Genomic DNA, 27,323 nt, shown 5'->3' with positions numbered 1-27,323 from the left:
ATAATTAGCCACGCACAAATCTTGACTGATTCTTCATCAGTCCGATGTTGCAGCGACCACCGATAAAATAATGAAACTGGATGACTTTGGACAAAATTCCCTACCTCTACTTCGAGACCAACAAAGAGCTGGTTCAGAAATGAAGCCCTAATTCGCTCACATCACTTAGGCGTAACCTCGCGCAGTTAATCCACTTCCTCCAGGGGTACCTGCCGGCCAGCCAAAGAATTCGTCAGGTTTATACAGAATGGAAGGTAAAACGGCTATATAATAAAGACGAGAAGCAGAAATAGGCTAATGTCCATGCGTAAGGAATGTTTGTGATAGTTGCGGAGCACTATTCTTTAAATATTTTAATTAAAATTACACAAGCAATTTGTTCAGACACAGTAAGATATGGTAAAATAGTGTTTAAGAGAAATGACGAGCAACAGAGTCTATACAGTTTCGCAACTATGTTGATGTACTTGCCGACCTATGACCCAACAGTAATTCACGTTAGGAATTCCCCGTGATTAAAAACTTCCGCAAGACACACCAGATTAAGACACGTGTGCGTGAAAAGCATTCCAAAAGAGTATATTATGGCTTCTGTTCTATTTCAATATAATTTAATTCTGTATTCATTTCTGGTTTATCTAACGGTGTTGTCATTAGCTCGGACTGTATAGCGCAAAATGATAGAATCTTTAATGAATAATAAATTGGAAAGGACATCGGAGGAAGCAGTCGGGACTTATTTGAAGGCATTATCTCGGAATTCTTCTGAGGAAACTAGGGAAAACCATGTAAAACATTATCCGAGTTTCGCGGTATCCTGATCAAGAATCGATCGCGTACCTCAAAGTTACACTTTTATAGTGTTACCCCTACATTGACCTGCTGAGCTGTCTTCTATGAAGTGCCCGAGTCAAAACAACCTTAATGGAAGGAACCCGAAAACAGCTTTTGGGCCACCTGTTAGGCTCAGATGTGGTCAGTGCCAAAACAACCGACAATTCTTGGAAAGGATCCCATGGTAAACATAATAATCGTGTTATTTTTAGAGTTCAGGATATGGTAAGATGAAATATGACTGAGGTGAGATATCATAATCGTTATATGGCCGGGGAAGAATGCAGTTATTAAAGAGAAATTGACAACCCCACATAAAGCAGGCGCTACATCGGAGGCCGTTACGAATCAAAATTACGTTTGCCAGAAAATTTTAGCCTAACCTATGACAGAAATTTCATCAGAGCCTGTTCAGTACTTTCGTATACGAATCATGAAGATAGGAGGATCTATAGTCACGACCTCCCCCTTTATATGCTCATTTCCAGAAATTTTTTACGTGAAATGAATGTATAATAAACATGAAATTCCAACCTGCGCTGTGAGATTAATCCTATTCTATTTCCCTCCATGGGCAACCGACCGCACACTGAATTAAGGCACGACCTGAACAAACATTCACTGAATGATGACTACGTCAATTCGATAGAGAAAAGTTCAGCATTAAGCAACGATGAGTTCGTTATAAATAAAGCGTATAACGATGCAGAGCGGAACTATTACACGATGACAAACGTCTGTGGGTTGTTGGAATGCCAGGTGAACTATATGGATTTATTTTTTATGGTTTTCTAAATTCCAACCAGTTCTTGGTGGCCCTGGTAACCCTTACACGGACATAAATTTGCGTTAAGGAAAGGACTCAGTGATGTCCAACTGTCAGCATAGAAGCCGGACTTCACTCGCCCATACAGACAACAGAGACGAGGGCCGACAGATTTACGCTGCTCATGCACTATGATCGTGGATTCGAAATCAGATAAGGGCTTTATGGTGTGTGTGCAGAGTTCAAGTATCTATAAAGGACAGTAACAAATCAAAATTATTTCATTAGCATCTTCATAATTTGTACTTTTCATCAAATATATTTGGACGAACGAAAATGAGATGGGCGGGAGAAATGAGAAATTCATACGAAATCTTATGCGGAGAGCCTAAAGGGAAGTGATCACTTGATGAAGTGCAAGCGTAGACTGAAAGACAGTAAAAAAAATTATATAAAATACACAGGATGTGGCGCTGTGAACTGAATTAATCTTGCTGGGGTTAGGGGCCAGTGGCGAACTTCTGTAACGCGATAATTCAACATCGGTTCCGTAAATGGACTTCAAGGAAATCAGGCGCCATATCTTGTTTCTACAATACTTGGATAACCCTGTTGCTACAGAAAATGGGAAAACTGAACGTGACGGAGGAGCGGTTATGGGATAAAGAACCATGTACTAGAAGGAGATTTCGTGTCACGTTTTTAGACATAGCGCGTTGGATTGCAGACCGGACAACAATGCCAACAGCTTGTCCCCCGCACCACAAGCACTGTGAATATATTGTCATGATCACTACAGTAGAAGATATCAAGAAACAAAAGAATATACAGTTTTATTCCCACGTATTTTGGTAGACAGCCACAAATTCGGGTTTGTGTGAAACAGAAACTCACTCAACAATTCGTCCTGTAACTTTAAAAGAGTGTGTGTGTGTGTCTCCCAGAGCCAATACAGGGAGTAGTGAAATAAATAAAGAAATCCGCACTCCTGCCGGGCATCGAACCACAGTCGTCCAGAACGTAGTCAGTCACTTCACTACCGACCCATACCGATCTAACGTGCCGCAAGCTTTTTTTTCCTATAATCGTGTATATTTAGCTAAATGTGTTAATTAACATCTATCCACATGCTTCATCTTCAAAATTATTAAATATTAATATTTGATAACATTTAATACAGAGTCTAAAACAATAGCTGTTAAAGCAACTTTAATGTTAGTCCGTACAAATTTCATACAACATAATGATTTTATCAGAAACTAATTTCGACACGCAGAATGTTTAATTAAGTACTATCCGCCCACTTCTGGTAACATGGAGGTTACAGTTAACGATATCTTATATACAAAACCGTGTTACACTTTCCTCTTCGCCTGTCACCTGGTTGCTAGGAGACCATAACCTGTTAAAATTCAGAAGCTACATATATCCAACACTTTCTTGACAAAAGTGGTAAACACTGATAAACGGCAATATATATTTGTACGATTCACATAATGAAATGATTTCTTTTAGAACAGTTTGGTTTCGTTGGCCGTTAATAACGTTTGAAGGTATATAGTGAATAAATTCCACAACAAAATTACGTTGCTCGTTACGAGAAGTAAACTCTAACTACATTGCAGCATACAAGGACTTACCATGTTGAAAGATTTTCCACATACAAGATTTTAGTCTCAAAAAAAATCTTCACGCCATTGTCCCGAACCAATATTTGCTGTTAAAGTCCTAACTGCAAGTATATTTACTGCCCCAGGAGCGTGTCAACTGGCTCTGCATACGAGAAATCCACTGTTCTGCGTCACTATTTCGTCATCATTTCGTAGAAATACATTCCGTCGCGTAAGTTATAACTCACAGATTAAATGTATGTATAATGATCAGACTGACAGATATGCGCATAGTCCTTCAAAAAATAACTAAAGAATAAACGCTACAAGACAACAAAATTCTATCTTACCTTACTTTGAGAGAGAATGTTGTTAGATTTAACACGTCGACACGCATCAAAACTAGATCTGCACCACGGTAGAACATACAAGTTGTCTGGGACATGACATACGAAGATGAGACAGACCGTACAATACTCGTACACTGAGGCACTTAACTACAGAAAACTAAATAAAAGATGGTGTTTCTAGAACAATTAACTATTCAGGTGGTCAACACACCCCGCTTTTAGGGAACCTGGAAGTTCATCATCTAGTTTACAAAATTCCACTATTCGACCCTCTTCTGAGTCATTTAAATCAAGTCTCCACCTTAACACCCTATTTGTTTTCAATATTATTCTCACATCTGCGCAAAAAATCGCATCTTTTATGCCTCTTGGTGTCTGATTACATTGGGAAACGGGGTGGAGGCACTAGAATAAAGCGTCAAGAATTCATATCTTACTTCAGGCAAATTATACATAGTACGACAAAAAGGAATGGAGGACATGATGGGATGAAGAGGAATAGGTAACTCTAGCCCATCAACTGGATATTGAACTCCAGTCTGCTTCGGCGAGAGCATGAAAACCAAGCTGAATTCCTAACAGCATTCTTCCTGGTAGTTCACGCTAAAATTAGTCCTCATCGATCCAATACCATTTGCAATTCGGCAGTCACTCCGACCTTACATGTGAAATATTGGGGTTTTACACGAGCGGCTTGTCCTCAAAATGTTAAAGGCAACCTCTACTACTTTCACGGGTTATGGGCCCTCTGACCTGTTCCGAATCAAAATTAATTCTGCCAAAAATAATCTTCGTACATTCTCGATATTATGCAATTGATGGGAGGGGGAGGCCAGTACTTCTCAAGCTTAAAATATTTTGAGAAAACGTGGATATGTCCAATGTCCATGCCAGTCCTATTATTTGTTTATTTTATAAAAATAGCTGCATAAAACGAGCTCAATTTTTTTAAAATAAACGCCTCAAATTTGTTAACACACTTAAATTATATTTACTGGTGCTTCATTCACCGCGGCACCGAACGTTCGCCATGGAGCCAACGACCGACGTCACGAAAAATATCAAAGGTACGTGACCTTCGGGCCAAGACTCGAACCCAGACGTCCCGAATTTGAAGTTATTCAACTAGCCAGTCAAACCGAATAGCGAAATCATGGACAAAAACTTGATACAGGACGTATGTACTTACCCGTCCTGTAGCCAGCATTAGAAAGGTACGTGGCGAAAGACCGTGTCTCGTGGGTTGCTTGCCAGTGGGCGCTGGAACAATTATCGTTGTTGGTAAACACTTCGTGGTTGTGGACATACATCCCGGTGAGTAGGGAGCTGCGCGACGGGCAGCACATCGGCGTCGTGACGTACGCATGTCGAAACTCAGCACCACCATCTCGTAACAGTCGCAAAGTACGAGGCATGAAGTTGAGCGAACCTGTTCAAGACAGCATTCTTTTCATTCCAGTGAAAACTCTGATAAACATTCTGAAGTAACAAGTAATTAAATTGCTTAAATAAACTAATCTTAAGAAAGTAAAGTAATAGTCGAAGATGGTCGTCTTCTGGGGTTCGGAAGTCCTTGCTGCTACCATAATCGCCCTGATGATGGTAGCAGCAAAGACCTCTGAAACGTTGGTAAACTTTTACCAGACTGCGCGGTGCAACAACCCACAAGACAGCCATCTTAGTACTCACCGCCATGAGAACCTCAGATCCTACAAATGAATACATAGTTATACAAGTAAATAAAATATGCTAATAAACAAGAAAGTTCATATGTAAATGCACTTTAACAATTAGATTACCAATAATCAAGCAACTTAACAAGTATACAAATAAGTCACTAAATGTATATAACATTTAAGCCCAATATTGTACATAAATTATCACACAACTAGCAAATTAACAATCAGAAAGCTTAGCAGCTAAGTGACAAACCAAATAACGAAAAAAAATAACCTAATAACTACTTCCTCCAGGATTTTGATGGCTATTCAGATGTTGCAGAGACCAAAGGTTCTGATCCAACATCACACAGTTAAATTCAATGCATCTCACAGAACCTCTCCTTCAAAGTTTATTCTAAATCGACAAAAACAAACATTAGCCAGACCCAAAAGCAATTAAAAGAGCATTATTGTTCCTGCTTGTCAATATTATTATTTAACTTGTATTATCTGAAGTGTTATCTTTGCATGAGATTACCCAACTTAAGTTATTTATAAACGTTGTTTCCCCAGTTCATGCTACATGCAACTTAAGCTTCTGGCTTTAACCATCCGAACAACTGTGAACTTCCTCGCCATGTAGGACTAAACCAACAGAATATTATTGATCAAGTAGAACGTTCATGAGATATCGTACACGTGACGTCATAACACAAATTGTCCGTGTCCTATCCTCCAGGCGCATTTACGCTAACCAAATGACGCTAATCGGACGTGTCACAACACCACTACAGCGCCTGTCTTGCATCCTGGAGGTACTGGTTCGAAACCTAGCACGGACCGTCAAATCGGACTAATGCGTTTCGTTGTTTTCCTCAGTTCCCGTAGGTATTCGTGACAGCAAGTTAAACAGGGGAGCATTTCCCCATTCCTCGTTGCTCGCCATTCAGTGTCCATGGTCATCGATATTACATCCAACGTTTTATAATATTAAATTATAAAATAATGGAAAAGCCCAAAAGCAGGTATCTGAAGGTTCTTGGTCCAGACTGTCTTTTCTGTAGGAACACAAAACAAGTCCCCGTTTCTTCGCCAGATGCAAAGTCTCTCGAAAGTACGGTTTACCGATGTCTCTTTCTTTGTCTGAACAATGGGTTCCTATTCACTGTAAGATCGAAATTTTCCTTGAAGAGGGAAACAGCAAGTTCCTCCGAAACGTAAGTATGTTTTACTGTTTCGACACGGTGCTATACACTTAACATTCTAAAAGAACAGTTTAAATTCTTAGCAGTGCCGCTAGGTTTCCTTTCCCACTTGTAGCAACTGATGCTTAGCCTGTCTTTAAGTCTATGAACCCTACATAGTAATTGTGACTGAGGTATTGTTTGAGGCTCAGTTGCGATATGTGTCATTTAAGATTCGAAAATCCGTCGATACAACCGTCAGTTTTTGTTTTCTTTAAAAAAAAAACTTCGTGTTCCACTTGTCGCATTCCACAGACACTGTGAAGGTACTTTACTTTCCCGCCCATTAAATCATCTTCAAGGTACGATTTCTGAAGTGCTCTTCAAGATGAGCACTGATGGTATTCGTCTGGTCGAGTGCAATGTACTGTAAAGATACAGCGAGCAAATAGGTTTCATAACAATGAACTGGCTGTGCCAAGTGTTCATAACGTTTCTGAGCACTTCGGCAGACAACAGGCAGCACGACCGGACACTAGGGCATGTCTGTTTGTAAAGACATTCGCAAAAATAATTTTGAACGAGCTCTCTAAGATTTATTTGCTCGCTGTCTTATTTAATTGTTTTTATATACATGTCACAAAATCTTGACAGAGATAAGCAGTCCTTTCCTCCCGAAGGACTACAATGACAAATCGCTCAGTCTGTGGGCGGCAATAGGAATATTTTGATCAAACTGCCTTTGAAAAACAAGTGAGAAAGCCTTCACCTCCCCCCCTCGCCTCCCCTTGTGGCCCAACAGTTGTTGGAGAACCTTGGCCGTCTCCTTATGCGAGGTTTCGGAACCTTATTTCGAGAGTTGGCATGACTCCCTGGGAGTTAGGTCGGCCCCTCGCAAGGCCTCTACCTACACAGGACAGAACACAGAAAGACGACGACAAATATCTTTGATTCGATCGGGATTCGAGCCCACATCCAAGGTTCCGAGAGATCGACAACCACACACATTGGAAGCGCGGGAACTGAGATCGGCAAGCAAAATACTGGGCATTTCTTTAACAGCTGCTTACAGATCCTGACTGATAGCACTACAGTTGTGTAGGACACTGGCCACTGACTGAGGAAAACGCACACGCGACGTTTCAGAAGTTTGCTTCAGGTCGTCCAAATACTGACAGTAACAGCAATGACGGGGTAGAACCACTGTTATTAACCTGTGGAGGCCGCTCTTCTTCGTGAGTGTTTATAATCAATCACAAAAGGGGTAGGCCATGAAATACTTTCGACGAAATTCAGTGGCTTTAAAACTACACAAATTCTACATGCAAGGACAACTTATTTCTAACTTGCAAAAACAAAGCAATGTATACTACTTTCTTCCTTTGGACTGTGTGTTAAAACCACGACGTTTCGGAGATAAACATACTTCCATCTGAAAGGTTACCAAATTTAATTAAACAATCTGGAAACTAAGTTCCACGCACCGAAAACAAACCAAGAATAAAAACAAGAAAGAAGAGTGAGTGATCACGAGAGATGAAGAGACGACCACATCGCATTCAACAGAACGAACTCTTGGCGAGACGTGAATGATTAAAAACCTACAGTGCCGCTGGGATTTGATGACCAGTCGCCCCGCCTACATACGACATAGCAAGCCCCAACGCCGAATGAAGAATGCAGCGTCGTTGAAAAAAAAATCTCCATTTCGGCATCAAACAGTGGCACGTGAGATCGCATGCCCCAGCGGTCAGATTACACACCAGAATAAAACAAGGAACATCCTGCAGCGGTTTACAGAACGAGAAGGCAAAACATGTAACTACAACGCACTTTGCCAACACATCATACAATTGTCGGCAAATGCCGTTTTGTGGTGGGAGGCGCTGAGCGCTGATACAAGAAATAATCAAATAATGGCTTTAGTATTAGCAAATAGGAACTTCCAGAAAAGGTGTACCTCTTACCAAGCTCAACATCCTGGTCATCTGTCAGTATTAGTATGATGTTTGGTTTTCTTTCCTTTGGAATCTCATAGGGCTGGGCAGGAATATGGTGTTTCTTCAACTTTCCTCCTCGGCGCTGAGTTTGATACTCTGCAGCGGCGCTGGCTCCGCGTCTCTGAGATGCGAACACGTCATCAGTCGATGCAAGATCTTCCTGCTGCTGTTGGTGACGCAAGTGTGTTACGCGTTTGGCTGAACCGACGCCCAGCGCAATAAACCAGAACGCGACGGCCACTAACAATGGTGTCACGTCACGCGCCATGGTGGTCGGTCGCTGACTGCTTCAAAGGACAGTGTGCGACATCGTAGTGGGGTGGCGGATGACCTGTAACAACAGCATGGAACATTATATTAGAAACAATGGGCTACTTGGACAGCAAGACAGTTGGCAACGGATGTTTGTACACGATTTCTCAAGTGTGCTGTCCTGTGTGGCTAAAATTCTTGGCGATGAACGTATCTCCCGTTCATGAAGTGCTACTAAATATCAAAATAATTGAATTTGTGAGGATGAGTTCTCCAGTTCATGAAGTGCTACTAAATATCAAAATAATTGAATTTCTGAGGATGAGTTCTCCAGTTCATGAAGTGCTACTAAATATCAAAATAATTGAATTTCTGAGGATGAGTTCTCCAGTTCATGAAGTGCTACTAAATATCAAAATAATTGAATTTCTGAGGATGAATTCTCCAGTTCATGAAGTGCTACTAAATATCAAAATAATTGAATTTCTGAGGATGAATTCTCCAGTTCATGAAGTGCTACTAAATATCAAAATAATTGAATTTCTGAGGATGAATTCTCCAGTTCATGAAGTGCTACTAAATATCAAAATAATTGAATTTCTGAGGATGAGTTCTCCAGTTCATGAAGTGCTACTAAATATCAAAATAATTGAATTTCTGAGGATGAGTTCTCCAGTTCATGAAGTGCTACTAAATATCAAAATAATTGAATTTCTGAGGATGAATTTTCCCGTAATAACCTGCTCGTATGCCATCAAAAACTTTCAGAGTATGCAAAGGGCACTTGTGGTGCATTTAGGACCTTAAGGTAGGCCGCACACCGGCATGCGTCAAGCCATGTAACAGTCAAGACACGATGTCTGCGACATGACGCAAAGAAAGGAGCACAGTTGAAACGAATGAGATTATGAAAACCGCCGAACACACCAGTCTGAGTCATGATGCTGACGTCAGCTTCATGCTGCAGACACGCGCATCGAGACTCGGCATGTTCCTTTTCTGTGCGTCAAGACTGAGACATCAGTACTCAAGGAACAGCACCAGTGTACGTTATCGACATGAGTTAAGAGTAAACAAATATTAAAATAGTGCAGACGGTTGAGAAACTCTCCGAAGAAGTTCCTTACAGGATTCTGGGGACATTCGATAATAAGATTGGAATTTCACCGGATCGTTTAACAAGTCGCGCGCTAAAACGTACGCACCATGTTGAGCACACGACTCATTAAAGTCATGAACCCACTTCCTTTTCCTTCTTTTGCGTAATTTAAGCCACATGTACATTAAAATATCTTCCTCACTGGACGACGTCATGTCATCAACTAGAGAAGATGTGATAAGACGCAGACACGTGCTTCTTCGGTGTTCGGACTCGAGTCTGAATCACGAATAAAGCAAGAATGCGTCTTTTGTCTCATGTCTTGATGCTTGTCTTGAAGCAGTTGGTGTGCGGCCGCCCTAAGTGACCTTAGAACGAACTGAAGCAAGTGAAAGAGTAGGAATTGGTCTCAATCTCTTGAATGAACTTCACAGAAAACTACTGGTGCATAGACCACGCTTTGGAAACCTCTGGTATAGACTAAAGCTATAAATAGCATAGCATTGGAGCGAGAACAGCCCGAATAGCTGATGAAATTAATATGTGCTCGGAATAACTGTTTATCTTTTCCACAGAGTGGATACAGGGCAACGGGAACTGCGTTAAGTGAGTCTGATTGACACGAAGTGCGCTGAATGTTTAATTATTGCTATCATACCACACGACTGTCACGACACGTCTAGAGACTACAGCGGCACTTTACATAATAAACGGTAATGGGGATGTCGTGTTGCTGAATTCAGTCATTTTCTCTCTTCGCTGTGCACAGATTGGTCCAGTAAACAAACTGACATAAACGCTGACACGTACAACACGGCGAATAGGAAGTGGCGCGTTTATCCACTACAGGTGAAACAAGACACAGAAAACGGAATCCTGTCGTTATCTGAGAAACGTTTCCGGTGCTGGGAACGGAAGGTAAAATTAGGATTGCTTTACCTCTGATAACATTAATGCCAGTTCATTTAAACGTTCGACACACTTTGCCGTCCATACACTCCCTAAATCTGAGGCACACCCGGTGATCTGGGATGTGTGTCTGTGTAAAGAAATTCAAGTCTGATCTTGAGGTGGAATAAAGAGGTTGAATGTATAAAGTCTGGCACTAAAATCCTCAAATATAACTGATTATTTTAATAATTTATAATTTCAATAAAAACAAGTACGACAAAATATTTTATTCATATTAAGTAGTAGTCGGATAAAACCTTAAGAACGTTAATGGCAATTTTTCATTTTACATATATCTAACATGCCTGAGGTTCTTCGTGGTTTTCTTAGTAACTCCAGACAAATTCTTCGGTGGTGTATAAAATAGAAAAGAAAGCCTCCTTTCATATTTGTCTCAACCACTCATAATCATCAGCATATTGGACGCCACATAACCTATGTAAGTGGAAACTAGTCGTTTTAAAAGCTATGAAGAATGAATGGAATAAGGAGGAGGATCACAAAAAAAAGAAAAAAGGTGAGAGAATGAAATATAGAAATAAAGCTTGAAATTATGTCATTATAAACTCTTGGACTTATTCCATAAAGAGGATGGCTGCAGTCCAACGAATTATAACTAGCTGTGTGATACATTTTCATCAGCAACATGTAGAAACAACTTGCAGTACTTGGTAAAGGACAATATTACTTCTCATAACCAATTCCGAGCGCCAGTCTGAGCAGAGAATATTCACACACACTCTGAAGCCAGAACACTGCACAATGCAAGAGGAGTGCACAAAAGCTTGGCAGGAGCTTGACGTGTCCGGCATCTGTGTTGTTCCACTCTCACAATGGAACGAACAATCGATGTAGCAAGTTGTCCATTCATCTGAAGCATTCAACCTACAAAACGCGATAATGAAACGGCGGACGTGAAGCTTGTGTGATAATCAGAAGGCAGAAACAGGGACGCCAAATTCTGGAGTGACCCCCCAGCAACGTCGTTCTGGAAAAAGAAATTAAGTTAATTTGTATACCACTAGAGAATGTTGTATGGGAAAGTCAAGGAAAATTTCAGTGTTGTTGAATCAAAATTTTCAACATTATTATAAGCTGACGACCAGTTAATAATTGTAGAGAACGAAAATAATTTTTAAATATCAGGGTTTTTTTCCAATCGGACTAATACAAACTTCCTACAATAGAATATTAATATCAAAAGAGCAAAATAATGACAGGTTATGGGTATTATGGTACCAAATATCATATGTAGCTGAAGAAGACATGTGTTTCAACATTTTACCACGTATGTGAAACAATTAAAATTATGTTGGGAGGAAAAGCTAGAAGGGACAGTCAAATTAAATTACAGGCTTACAAAGTTATGGTAGATCCCGCATTAATATATGGCAGCGAAACCAGGGTCATGACAAAGTCAGACCAAAATCAGATAAAGCAGGCATTTTTTTAAGACTTGTCGGAGGTTATTTCCTGTTGAATAACAAGATAAGTGAATACATTAGACAGGAACTGGAGACTTGGGCCTATAAGCACTGGAACAAGATTCAACGACACCGAAATCCGCGGCTCTCACGTAAAGAACGAATGAAACAACACATTTTACCAAGACAGCATGGGAATGTCGTTCTAGGGGAACAGAGATATGTCGGCAGGCAAAAAGAGATGATGCCAACAAATTTCTGAGTCGGAACAGGTTTAAACCTAATCCTTGACCGTTGATGACGATGAATTTCCCGAACTCGTATCTCTACATAGTGAAGTAACGTGTAACAATAATGTTCCTTGAACGAAGTACGAAATACGCTTCACATTTTTAAATTCCCATGAGATTTTCGGCAAAGGGCAACTCCAAAATTAAAATGTAAGCAATCTAAGAACGAAACAACCTGATGGAAAAATCAACCCTTAACTGTTTTAAAAGTTAAGGCAAACACAATTCCTCGTGTTTGCAGACAAAACGTGTTCAACAAAAGAGTGCGGTACAGTAAGCATATGACATGATAAAAGTAGCATACCACAGAAGCGACAAGATAATGACAACAATGAGATAATGGAAGTCGGAGGGTTGGCGAAACGCGGGGACCATGTGGAGAGAATTTCAGAGGGTTGTCGGGATGAAACGGATTTATTCCGGTCGGTTAGAAACCTCAGCCAACAACCCTCCCTGCTGCTACCACCACGCTACCACCGTGCTACTGAATATCCTATCCAGTAGATTACGTACAGTCGCGCACACAAAAACAGGGCACCCACCTGCCGAGCTAATTGGTAACATGACATGACGGCTGCCGATGTCAGGCGTTGAGTCAACAAGCAGTAGACAGAGTAAAGTTCTCCGTTATGTTTAATTATGCACCTTGCCCCACAGGTGCATGAGAAAATAGCAGAAAAGCTCCACGCATTCTTAACCTCGGCAACAGATGGTGGTGAGTGTCACCTTTATCCTCGGTAGCATGGAATTCTAAAGATATACGATGAACAGTAATGCAATTATAATTTTAAGCATTGGATATGCCTAATCCATAAACAAATTTACTCAAGAGATTCTTGGATGCGTTACACATTAGCAACACGAGCAGACATCGAAGGAGACTTAAACTCAATACAGCGACGTTCAGCTCTGGTTGTTTGGAGAGTACACACATTTTGTTTTCGTTTATTAAGTGTCTAAATTCTGACAGCTTTCATATTTGTTTGCCTATATTAATGCACTCTCAACAAATACTACAAAATCCCAAACAAAAACAAATAAAAATAAATATCTATGTTTACTCAACAGTTGTAGTGTTATGAATCAGTAACCTGGTTTAATAAAACACCTGTTCCACAAGACAGATCATCATAAAAAATTGCCGACAAATAACTCATTACAACTGATCTGCACAGTAGAGAGTTTTTTCACTTCTACAGCAGCTCTTAGAATCTTTTATACGTATCGAAAGAATGTAATATTTTTCCTACACCAAGACGTGCAAACACGTCAGCGTCGCGTTACCAAAGGCCCTCATTCCTCTGACGGTTACAAATTTATTATTCGACATCTGTGTAAAAATACAAGAAGAGGGGGAAGGGAAGGACAAGACCTTCGATTCTGCATTCATTTTGTTTCTTGCAAAACTACGCAACAATATCATTCGATCGAGTGTTGAACTATACTGTACTCCTAAAATTAGTCGCGCACTTGGCTCTGAGGTTTCGCTCCATGAAACAGCTCACTGTAGCCTTGCCTCCTGCTAATTTACGTGATTGCCTCAACCCATCACTCGCCTGATTGCACACCAGCACGCGTGCCGGCTATAATGTGGCTCATCATACCCATGCACGCTACCATACTCTACCCAAAACATGTAAAACATAGAGACAGCTCAAACAAAGTTCGTGATTTTGAAACTTCAAACCAAATTACGTCTACAAACGGTAGAGTATCAGACTTTGTAAAGCCAAAGCACGTCTAAGCTACTTAATAAAATAATAGCTGTTTACACTAAGAATCATACTAAACCCATAAACACAATCAGTGGGCAGGATGTAGAGTTGTTGATTATTGATGCAGCTGTTTAGTTACCACTAAGCTTTAAAGGGAATATCAAGCAATTTAATTAAACTACCAAACAGAGGAGGCCAATAAACCTCCTTTCCGTTTTAAATCAAATTTTAACAAATAAAAACACGAAAAAGATGTTAACCAATCATTGTCACTCTTCTACAGTATACTATATTATATGCTCTCTCTCACACACATAAGGTTTCAAAACTCTTATAATTATATAGCCTACCGTAAAAATAGTTGCAGATAAGAGTTTAGATTCGTTTGTCTTTTTATTGTTTTAATTGGACGATGAAGGACCAAAACGTCTGATTTTGCAGTTATTATTTCAATCGACGATTGAGAGGATAGACCAGCAATTAAAGTGAAAAATACTTATAATAGTACTTTCAGATATAAATTGGTAAAACTGTAGACAAGTGAGACCATAACGAGTCAAGAAATGGCTCAAAAGAGGTAACAGGCTATTGGTAAAATGAATTAGCCGCTGTCACAGAGAATCGTCACTTCTTTCGTGTCAAAACACTGTAGCGCGCATTCATTTGCAGCGCCCACGTGTGCATTAATGTAAGTGAAGCAGTGAGTGCGTCTGTTGGATATTCTATGTGACTGACGCCGTGAGCTGACATGACTTAACTGCTGAATGTTTAAAGCGGAAAGGCGAAAATTCTCGGCGTAGCTGTATTCCATTTAAGGCTACAGGAAACAGCCTGATTCGAAATGCAAACGCAGCCAGACGAACACGCCAAGACAAAAAGAAGTGCAGACTATCAGAATTGCGTCTCATTGCAAGAGAGACGATCATTAACCCCAGGATATAGACTTCTAGAAACGTTCCTTCCCTGTCGCAGATTCCTACAGCACAGGTTATCTTTCGAGTTCTTCAGCGTCATAATTAATTATTTATAACGATATTCACTGGAATATAATGCACCCCCAAATACAACACGCACGTCAATGTTGAAATGTTTATTTGAATAAAAACTAGCATAAGCTGTATTAAATGTAATGAACACTTTCTTAATACAGTAAACAACTAGCCGTATGTATGTACAAGAGTCTTACACATTTTTCAAATATTTAATTAAATCCTTTTATGTAACAATTGAGACTGACTACAACTAAAACGTGCAGTCCCTCTTTCAAGAAGAATTTGGAGGGTAAAAGTACGCGATAGATTCTGTGCTCGTGGAAATACGTAAAAGACTTATATTATTTAGCACATTTGTTTCTGGTTCCTAGGCTTGTAAATTCACTCACTTTTATAAAATATTAATTACAGTTCCGTTCACTCCTGAAAGTATTCTAAAGCTATCCTGCGTCATGATACGACGGCGTATAGAGAAAATGGGGTTATAGAGCAACACATTATTAAAACTTTGACGCCAATTCACCAAACCTCATTTAAAATTTCAGTTCGTGCCCAAAAGAAAATACAACGCGTCTCCATTACAAAGATCAATTGATCAGTCCTGTTTAAGAAAGTAATCGCTGTTTACTCTAATAATCATACGAAACTCTTAGATATATTATGTGGGGTAAATGCATAGTTAACTATTAAAGCAGGTGGTACGTATAGTTACGACTGAGCTCTCAAGAGTTAATCTTGACACCCAATGTGTGGTTAAGAGGTCAGGTTCAAGCTTCGGTAGGTTCGTAAACTGATGGAAACGGTTAAATATGAGAGCTTTGACAACATATTCTATGGCGCATACATATAAGTACCTGGTCTTATTAGCGATAACAGTGGTTTTTAGAAATGTGATATTTCGGTACTTTTAAACAGGGAAAATATGAACCATTTAGGTCATTACACTCATTTTTTGCTACACAAACATAACATTTCTTTCGTAATTGTTCATTTACGTCACCATCGACCCCACAAATGACAATGCTTAGTAAAGCGTTGTTAAACGAGGCCATTTTATCAACTAAAGTCAACTAAAAGATTGTATTAATGTCCACAAAACACTGGTCCGTAAATAAATATAACCCCGCTCGACAGATGAGAACCTCAGATCGAATACTGAACTCACATGGCTTTCCGATACATGTAGCCCGACTACACAAATTAGAGAAATCCGAGCTGAAGCAATGACTCTACCGACAGATGTCAAGCTGCTTTTAAGTTCCTGAATAAATCACATTTGTAGGATCCGCCATTACTTGTCTACTCTCATTATACCCACTGAATTCTTATACAGGATGAGCCATCAGTTACGACCAAAGCAACAGTTTCATGATTTCAAAATAATAAGGAAAACACACAACTTGTGTCAGACTAGGAACCCAATCAAATAATATTAACACTTCGTCTACCACGAATCTCGCTGGACGTCATTCAGGATTGAACTGCAGTCTCTCCTGTAAGAAGCCAACGTCTATTCCTCTTGGTATGGCACATTTCAATATATAACGATATTTTCGGTATAACGTCTTGCAAATCACATGAACAAAATTTAACTTGAGCAAATACGATGCGCAGGCATATTTACAGAGGAAACCGTGTTTGGAGGAATCTTGCATCGAAATTGAGATCCAGTAGTCCTTAAAAATACCAGTTGCATTCACAAGACAACAACGCGTTGCCTAGCCAACTTGTTTAGACTTGAATATCCTGCTGCAACAATAAATTATCCCCCCCATAGGTTTAAGCTCGAGCCAATCAACTTCTTCTACGCTTTTTCTGGTAACTGATTATAGAAATTGACGACAAACAATAGCTAACTAATTCCAACAGCGTTTTCGAAATGGAATCTACTTACTAATGGCATGACGTTGATTTGTTACTAAACTTCTTGTCAACATCACTGTTCTGAACCACTGTACCTGCTTTCCCATTGGTTTTATAATAAAGATGATGACGTTACAATCTGTCTTTCTCAGACAGGATGATGGGAAAATTACACACAGCCATTACAAAACACTGAAAGTGTTATCGGAAGTCGTCAGACAGCTCCATTGGAGGCTGTCTCCTGATTAACATACGGAGGAAACTCCTCTGAGAGATTTCAGAAGGAAATTCACTTCCCACAACACTACACTTACGTGGTGTAAGCACTAAGAGAAAAAAGTAAAATACTGATTAGACAGGTATTACTGCCCGTCGGTAAGCCATGTTTCATCTGTGAAAATACTTTACGAATTTATATGAAATGTTGTATTGGGATCTTAAACTAAAATCTGTTTGATGAATTTAGCTGTGTTCAGCAACGTTAGCATGCAAGCAGCAGCTGCTACGGCTGGAATTGAACTTCATACTCTAAGGTAAGCCAAGTGGTTATCTAGCTTGCGAGGAGGCTTCGAAGTCTGTGGAATGGAGCGACAGGACAGCAAAATGTCTCGCTGAATGAATACTCCATTTCCCGCTACATAACAATTTGCATCGGTTTGGATATACAAATTTTAAAAAAAAAAGCTCATCGAACAAAAACCTGTTAGACTTACATGACATATGCTTTAATTTCATTCTTCTTCGTCTATGGAATATATAGGCCTAGAAACTGTTTCGGGAGCTATTAATGTTTCAAGACATGGATGTATTCAAACATTCACAACAAACAGCACTGTGCAGAATACAAAGAAGACGTACAGATAGGCCTACATATTCTTGAAGAATAAAACAGTTTTTCAATTCCTAAAAGACAAAAGCAAAAGCTTTCATTTGCGGACTTAACAGTATTAGAAATTCATTGGAAGAACAAACTCGAACCCAACAAGAACGCAACTTCGAAATAGACCTACATTCTTTTCTAATGAGAGCTTCCAGATAAATATTCTGTTCAGAGTTTCTGCAAATGTTACTGGAATGCTAAATTCATATATTCCTGGTTCTACACAATTCTTAGAATCAATACACACCATCAAGAAATAAAGGGTTTCTTACAAACCTCGTACTTTCTGATTTCTCCTTTCTAAGTGTACACTCCGTGAAACGAGTGTTAAGAAGGTATACAGACAATTTATTGCAAAGATTGAGCGATGCTGTAATGTTTGTGGCATTCGATGAGTCATTACACGGCAATTATGCTGAACAGCATTTATTCAGGTACATTTAACGTACATAACAAAACAAATTTACTCTTTCTTTTATGAAAAGTTCCCACTACAGTAAAACACAGGTCTATAATAAATCTAAAATATGTACAGATATCATCATTGACCTAAAGATAAAATTGGCGAGATTCCGGACATTCTCCAATTCTGACCAAATACGGAGATCGGAAAGTCAGTTTCCGGAGATTCCGGCCCATAACCGGAAAAATGACAGTCGTACTCTACTCATGTTTTCAGGTGATTGATGTCAGTTCAGCGACTGAATCTTTTATTACGTTTCATTTGCGATATTATCGCCAAGGGCCCGGTCAAACCCACGAAGCTTTCAATGCTAGATTTGCATACTAGCTGTTAGAAGCACAAAGAAAGCAGGTCTATCTGCCAAAGCCTATAATGACAACCACCAGATGAAGATAATAAAATTAGGGCTACCACCTCAAATGCCTTGTACATTAAATAAATTTGAGACAACGAGCAGTATCCAACATCAATATTTCGGTCTTCAGCAAAGTAGAAAGCGATTTTAACTCTATGACTTGCAAAGTACGGACAGGAATCTCACATTGCATGTCATAAGCTAAATCATCCATTACTGTTTTTTCTGTAGCAATAACCTCATTGGACATAATTTAAAAGATGGATTATTCAATAAATAACGTCGATATTGACCTAACATCCATTCATTACGTTTTCAAATTGATTATTTCTGCTAAAAATCAGTCTGAATTAAGTTCAAATAGCTATGACATCTTTGCTGAAAATCCAAATTGGTAACAGTGGAAAGGTTCTGTCTCATTTTTCATGCCTCATCAGCTTTCATGTTTATTTATTGCAGACACGAAGGCTATCTATTACTGCAAGGCCACAGACCATACTGACATCAGATTGCACGTCAGAAATTACTATTCCTCGTACTTCATTATACATTCTCCACATAGAAAAGTTATAGAATTAAAGGAGATTGATATCAATATCTATCTTTTCTGTCTTATAGGCTTTGTATTTTATGCGACGAGCCGTTTTAAGAAAACTGGTATGACAAACTTGGGCTTCTTTACTACATAAGCATCAAAATTAAGTTTACTCTAAAACGTTTAGAATAAACGCCTCTACATCAAGGTTAATCTAAATCTGGTACATAATTTCAAATGTTTAGTGTGAGCATTACGAATGTATGCGACATTCCAATTTCGATTTAATTTTAAAAAAAAATTCATAGCAAAACATTTCAATCTCCATCTTCACAAACACAAGTGCATGTGAGTATAATTACATGTTAAAAGTATTATCAAATAAAGCACATTCACAGTGCAGTTTAACATCGTTAAGTTGTCCAGTGATGCTAAGGATATATTTCGGTTGAATGGTACTGAAACTTTTTTTTAAAAAAAAACAAGATGTCTGAAGACATACGTCACGTCGGAAGAGCTGACGTCGGCAAGAACCAACATAGAGAGGAAAAAAGGTGCGGTTTCAATTCCTCGAGCCCAAGAAATTACTTGAGACACCATGAAATAAAACATGCTTTTCCCGATGAAGCATAGAAGATTTATAACTCGAGTAGGACATTAGAGCTCTTAATTGATTCATCGGAACACCTGCTGAAATCAAACCGTCAGTATGTTAATATGAAAGCAGATATTATACGAGGGTCGCTCATTAAATAATGCCCCACATTTTTTTTCTCAGCCAATAATGAAGATAGAAAAGTGTACTTTTACATGCTTGAGATTTGATGTTTCTCGCGTTCGTGTACGGAGTTTCAAATGATTCCAACCAATGGCGGAGCTGTAGTGAACTGTTAAAATGGCGTCTGTGAACGACTCTCGTTACAAGCAACGAGCTGTAATTGAATTCTTTTTTGCTGAAAAAGAAACTGTGGTGAACATTCATAACTGTTTGTGTGCTGTGTATGGAAGCTGTGCAGTCGATAGGAGCACCGTTGGTCGCTGGGCTAAGAGAGTTAAAGCTTCAGGAAGTGAAGAAACCGAGCTCCATGATCTGCCGCGCTCTGGGCGTCCTGCCACAGCCACCACTCCAGACATGTTGAACCGCGCGGATGCCATTATTCGTGAGGATCGGCGCATCACAACTCGACAATTGGCCCAACAGCTTTCAGTCAGCAATGGAAGTGTAATTGCAATTATCCGGGCTCTTGCATATTCGAAGGTGTGCGCAAGATGGGTTCCACGAAGTCTCACAGCAGACCACAGGATTCAAAGGAAAACAATTTCTTCTGAATTGTTGGAAGCGTTTTGATGCTGAGGGATCATTACAGGTGACGAAACCTGGATACACCACTTTGAGCCGGAGACAAAAAGGCAGTCAATGGAGTGGCATCACCCTCAATCACCGAGAAAGAAGAAATTCAAGACAACTCCCTCCGCCGGAAAAGTCATGATGACTGTCTTTTGGGACAGTGATGGGTTCATTCTTGTGGATGTAATGCCAAGAGGTGCGAGACGCGTACATCGGGACCCTGAAACCCTCAAGAAGCGTTTCCGACGAGCTCGGCCTCACAAGCATCCAGCAGAAATTTTGCTCCTGCACGACAATGCACGCCCTCACACAAGTCCGAGAACCCGGGAAGAAATCACCAAATTGGGTTGGACGGTGCTGCCCCATCCACCCTCCGACTTTCATCTCTTTGGGCCACTCAAAGATGCTATCCGCGGAACAAGATTTGAAGATGACGAGAGCGTGATTCAAGCAGTGAGGACATGGCTACGTGCACAGGACAAGAGCTGGTACCGGCAAGGCATGCACGCACTTGTTCCACGATGGCGTAAAGCCGTACAAGTTGATGGGGACTATGTGGAAAAATAGTATGTGTAAGGGAAACATTGATTTATATTGTCACTAAATTTCAGCCATCTTGAATAAATATATTCTGAGGAAAAAAATGTGGGGCATTACTTAATGAGCGACCCTCGTATAATACACTGCATAATTTGTACTGTTCACGTAATGTTGTAAGGTTGATGTGCGGAACTAGCAAAAGTTAATGGTGAAAACAAGATTTTCAAACATTTGTTCCAACTTCAACGGAGACTTTCGAGACTGAAAACGTATTTACAGCGTGTAATCAAGTCTTAATATCTGGACACGAGGCACATCAGTAAGTTTTAGCGTTATTTGATACCAGCAACGAGATGCTGAACAATCATTCTCAGCAATAAGAAAGGTTTGACTCCGAGGTGGGTCAAAGTCTGTAGTAATATTATACTGCATGACGTGTTCCACAGACAAACAATCTATGTACAGAATTAGTCAAAAATTACTACTCTATTCTCAGTTGATTCCGCCGGCCTATTTAATGTTTTATTAGGTGCTAATTCAGCACCTCGTATTCCAGAATGCCAACGTTGTGTGGTTAGTACTCCCACTTTGAATTCGAAAGGTCCAGGGTTAGAATCCAGGCCCTGATCCAGCTATCCTAAAATCTTCCTGGCAAAAATAAAATCACCAACCATGGCGGGAATCAAACCTCGGTCGTCCAGTCACTTTACAGAGTTATCCTGGGGCATGCATTCTTGTATCGCAATTTGTCCCCCTTTCCTACCAGAACAGAGGATTTTAAGGGAGACAACGCACGATCAAAGAGTGCGTATTCGAAGAAAAACACTGGTCTAAGATGATGATGATAATAAGTTCCGACTAGAGCCCATATAAGACAACAAGATATATTTAGCAGAATAAATAATTTAAACACTTGGAATGGAGATTTCTGGTCCAATCATAATCAGACTGACATGGATACCATACACAAGTCCGTATGTATGACTAGGTGTGTAACATAAGCTAGGAATTATGCGGTGGTATTGGTAGTTTCTCATAAGTGCAGTGTTTTATGAATAAGGAATAGAGTCTTATACCTACTCACAGTTTTGTCTGTGCTGAGTATCATGCTGTCATCGAACCACAAATAACAACAATTCAAACAAACACTTAATTTTATTGTACTGCAGCAACAAGCAAATTGCTAACAATAACAAATATGTAAATATTTCTTAAGAGTAAGTTACAATGCTTCTTTGATATTTGTATGTTTATTCGTCAATAAAGCACTGATTCTCAGAATGCATAAAACAGAAATGTGCTTAATAGCATCCATCGCGTTCGTGTGGTATAATGCTTGGAACCGCTCAATAATCACTTCCGTACTCGACACAGATATTCTTCCTGTTTACATAACCAAATTTGTATGCAGACATAAAGCAATGTTGTTTGACTGGTATGCCCAAACAATGTGAATTCAAACGCGTTTACACTCCAGTTCACAAAGCGTGAAATTTGCAGCGAGATCTTACTCAGGCCTTATCATCCTGTGTTTCTGTTTCGTTGTTATACTGCATATGTCTCATTGCGCGTTTCTTCAGAACAACAGTAAAAGTCTGACTTGTCATTTATCGCTCGTTACTAAAATGTTCGTGTGTTAAAATGTCCTGTTACAAAAATTAAACAGATCCTAAATAAAAAGAACGTGGAAGTATGTAGACATGCTACAATTATACATTATCTGGTGTGTCGTGAGATAGGCCTATTGAACCACCACGTTAAGAAATAACAGCATTAAATACACGTTTTTTAGACACCATTTGCAATCTAGTATTTAGTTTGTTGTAACTGAATGGACAAAAATAACACGGAGGAACTCGATGAGCACTGGAACTTCAGTAGCATGCACACTACTTGTTTCGTAGAGTCAAAGTTTGGGCTCCAGATGTGAGCTAGCTAAGCTCTTAAGAGCATTAACTACGCTTAAAACTCAAAGTTTAAGGTCCCAAATGGTACATAAAGTCCATTCTAAAGATCATAAAATTACTTGGTGGAATTTAAATTTATGTCTACATAAAGTCAGAAATATCTTAAGCTAAAGTTTCAGTAGGCTACACTGCCAAATCCGATGGCTCTTAGATTTTATGATGCTTCTTTATCGCTTAATGAATAATGTAAAATTTTACGGTTTATTTCCTTTCACCCATCTATTCTTCCTTCATAACCAAAGCATAGGTAGACGGTTACCCGAAATACAACTATAAGAATAACTACGAGAAGTTTTAATTTAGATTTTAATTAAATATGGGTTTCCTGGAAACATTAATACGCCTTATTCCTTCTCTTCTTCTTATACTAACATCTCAAACACAACAATTACACGAGCAACCCTGCATATTGCAATGGAATTTCAACATATACTTGATTGTTCTTATCGGTTTTCGGGGACGTACCTGATTTAACCACGTTCATAAACTACTTAACCCTTTCGATGCCGCGCAACAGACATTTCGCTCATAATTGGTAGTCATTCCGACTTGGATTTAGCTGGCGTTTAAGATCAGTGAAAGATGCTTGAAGCACCATCTCTCAGCACTTGAAGCAGATCGTGGCTCTTCAACAGCAGGACTGACCTCTATCTTCACCGTCCGTTTCTACAATATTAATTTTAATATCAGACCATTTACTCCTAGGTCTACCAACTGACTCTTTCCACGAAACTCGCAACAAAAATGTTACATGCACATCAAGTACACTACGGACTAAACTATAAAGTCGTATATGAGGAAATGAGGTAAAATACACTCATTTTTAACTTCGGCATTAGATCTCTAGCCCCTTTATTAGCAGGGAAAGAACCCACAGGTACCTACTTGATACAAAGTTGGATGGTACCCAGTGACGCACTGTTAGAAGAAAACCTCTGACCTGCCAGGAATCAAACTCCAGTCCTCCTATTATTAGCCAGGAAAATTTACCGACGATGCTTTTCCGGCATGTCCCGTTTACATACATAACAAATCTCTTTCATTTAGTTTAAAAATAAATGAAGACTGAAAGTATAATAAAGTGTTACGTGTTGGTTTTATAAAGCAGTGGTTCCCAAACTGTGTTCCGCGAAACAATGGTGTTCCGTCACTGAAATCGAGTGACGGGTGTCTTCTCCCGAATCGCATTTCACTTATTATCATTGTGCGAAATGCGCAGACCATAATTTTATATGTTACTTCTGTTACCAAAACCTACTGTCGGTGTTTACGTCATCGTTCGGATGACATAAAAATTAATGGCGTTCCGGAGAGCATCAAAACGCCAGGTGATCCCCAAAATGAAAAACTTTTTGAACCACCGCTGTAAAGCATCCAAAATAAAAGTACAAGGAAAAGGAGAAGAGGTAACTGTACCTGTTTAATTTTAGAGCAGAAGCCTCTGCTATAACTAAGAAGCCGACAGAGGCTGTTCGTAACTTCCTTATTTTTTCGCCTCTTCATCTTCCCCTCTCTCTCTTCCCCAGTATCTCTAAATTTAGGCTATCTTCACGCACTCCAGAGTCCACAGAGCCAAGTAATCACTATCGGTCGGTCAATTGGAGACCAGCGACGTACACAGAATGATTAATAAACACTTACACGTTACTGTCCAAATAAAAAAGCAAGTTATACAACCAACATCAGTTGTACATAGACGTATTTTAGTAGTATAGAAAGCATAGAATTAAAAAGTAAAGCTGTCCCACTATACGCCATGTAGGCGCTTGGGGGGAGACGAGGTATAGCTCCTCTCTTCCTTGACCTCGGCACTAGATGGGGGTAAGTGGTCAGCATCACGCCCCGGCCGTGCTTTACCCCCGGGAAAGGACCCCGGTGCCCACTAAATAGGAGGATGGGTGGGCCCCAGAACCGGTCTGGACGCAGAGGTTGAAGGAAAAATCCTCTGCCCCCGTCGGAGATCGAATCCCGCTCGTCCAGTCCGTGGCCAGTCACTATACTGAGGTAAATCGATAGAATTATACAAACTTAAAAAGGCGTTAACAGCACAAAAAATATTACTCAGTAAAATCTCATACAACATCATCTGAACGAAAGAAATGTTAGTATTTCAGACAGGCTTCGTTTTAACATGATATGCAACGCAAATTCTCATTCTCGGAATGAGCCCATGTTTAACCATAACAGTGCAAACACAGATTAGATTACCTCAGATTTACTTGAACCATGTTCCGATATGGCAGATATAATACAAGGAAGAATAATTTCTGTCTAACGCCTTTGTTAAGTTCGAAATAATGTATTTATTTATTTAGATTTATGTCTATCATAAAGGACATTCATGTACGTAAGGATATGTTCTCCTGGCTTTTACCAACGTAAGAAAGAAAATCAAATAAAAGCAAGGTGTGCCCGGCATGTAGCCAAGCTTAGAATCGAATCGAGCACCTCCCGAATACAAGTCTACAGCAACCTGCTCGGTACCATTCACAGAGAAAATTATAATAAAAAAAAGAGCATGATGAAAACAAAGAAGAGTAACAAAACTAAAGAATAAAAAATAAAACAGGACTAATGGAGAAGTGGCATTAGTTCGAAATCCAGCTTCTTCGAAAGCAAGAGTTCATGGACAGATTTAAGTGCTGGATTTTCCTTTCGCATTAGACTTTTTTTTTCAACAATTCTCCCTACAGCTACCACGGTTCCAAGCTGCAACAAGTGCAAATTTGTGTCTAAATAAAGGAACTTGGATGAGGGAGCAGCTGAAGGCCTACTTGAGTTCCGTACCGCATCGAGACCGGTTCTAGGGCCCACCAGGTCTCGTATCAAGGCACACCGAGCTCTTTCCCTTGGGAGTGAAAAATCCAAGCATGAAGCTGACGACGACTCACCTCCACCTAGTGTAGAGTTAAGGATACACAGTAATTTACCTTCACTCCCCCATACGCCTTCACGGTGGCAGAAACAACTTCGCCTTTTCGTAAAAATACGCCAGTTTCTCTTGGGTCAAAATATTCTCATCAGCGCCCTATTGTCAAAAGCCCCAAAAGTCTTTCTCTCATCTTGTCTATTACTCGTTTATGATTTTTGTTGGCCTATTATATTCTTTTATGAACTATAATGCATGTATCAAAATATTAGGAACATCTCAACGATATATGAAAAAGATCGTGCATTATACAAACACATAACTTAAAAATTCTGATGTTTGATATGTCGTGAGAAAATTACGTGCTGCCATGTGGAAACACTGGAATACTCCAGGTCTGTATTACGTGTTATGAATATGTGAACAAGCTTGTCGTGTCTAGCTTATATTCATAACGTGCATCCCACCCCCCTCCATTACAAGCAACACCACTTTTGAACTGTTAAACTCTAAATAGTATTACGGAAATATCTACGTTAAATATTGCATGTAATAAGAGGGATACATACCAGATATGACGAGAAAGTCGATATTTCTGAGTGTTTCTACACACGATGTATGCCACCTGTAACAGAAAAACGCGTTACATTAACAGGTTTAATAAACATTTGTAAGAGAACATCAAAAGCAAACAGGATGCAATGTAACAATAATTTAATATGTCTAGATGGCTATTAATTCTGCAAATTGGACATCGTAAAATACCACATATTTTACAGGGACTGTGTTACAGTTTCGCGTTATGATAAACCTGAAGGGAGATTTGGTGTTGCAGATAGATCCTGCACATTACTTGTAAATTAACGTATAAAAATGCAACACACTAGTTCATTTTCAAAACATCTCTCACCCCGAAATAATTAAGACATTCAATCCCGTGTTATGTATTTCCCTATATTCGGCAGGTAACCAATTAGATTCTCGATCATCTGGCTATTTCTTGTCATGGTTCTTTAAGCGACTATCACAACTACAATTAAATAGATCATCATCGCCTCCTCCCAAACCCACACCTACTCAGGACGCACGACCTTCTTCCTATCTCATGGTAACAGTTTGTGAATAGGCCTAAATATGACGGGCTTGCATTACATATAACTTCTGCAGTTCGGACATCGATGTTCAATAGTCTAGGAATCATTCACATCGATTAGATGAAAGCATCTTATTTCAGATTACACTGCGTATGGAAGATTTCCCGATAGTCAAAGCTTTTTGTAATCTCTTTATAAGAGGTGAATTGAGAAAAAATGGAAAACCTGGGTTCATGGTATAGGAGGCTTGGGAGGCGAACAAAATATTTTAAGGTCACTTC

General features: G+C 39.5%; 1 protein-coding gene across 3 annotated transcripts in view; it reads right to left on the bottom strand.

Moving 5' to 3' along the window:
• Sulf1 (Extracellular sulfatase Sulf1) overlaps positions 1 to 27,323 on the bottom strand; it is a 94,603-nt gene that overhangs the window by 44,722 nt on the left and 22,558 nt on the right. For all 3 annotated transcript variants that reach the window (XM_022068468.2, XM_022068470.2, XM_022068471.2), the window contains exons 2-4: positions 26,518 to 26,573; positions 8,373 to 8,736; positions 4,750 to 4,989 (exon numbers count right to left, since the gene is read on the bottom strand). In XM_022068468.2, coding sequence (XP_021924160.1) covers positions 4,750 to 4,989; positions 8,373 to 8,673 — 541 coding nt within the window. In that variant the 5' untranslated portion in view covers positions 8,674 to 8,736; positions 26,518 to 26,573. The remainder of the gene's footprint in view (positions 1 to 4,749; positions 4,990 to 8,372; positions 8,737 to 26,517; positions 26,574 to 27,323) is intronic.

Source organism: Zootermopsis nevadensis, unplaced genomic scaffold (assembly GCF_977971745.1).
Source record: "Zootermopsis nevadensis isolate Lab colony 2312 unplaced genomic scaffold, Znev_1.0 Znev_ptg000024l, whole genome shotgun sequence".
NCBI classification, from domain to species: Eukaryota; Metazoa; Arthropoda; class Insecta; order Blattodea; family Termopsidae; genus Zootermopsis; species Zootermopsis nevadensis.
This window is presented reverse-complemented; position numbering and strand designations above follow the sequence as displayed.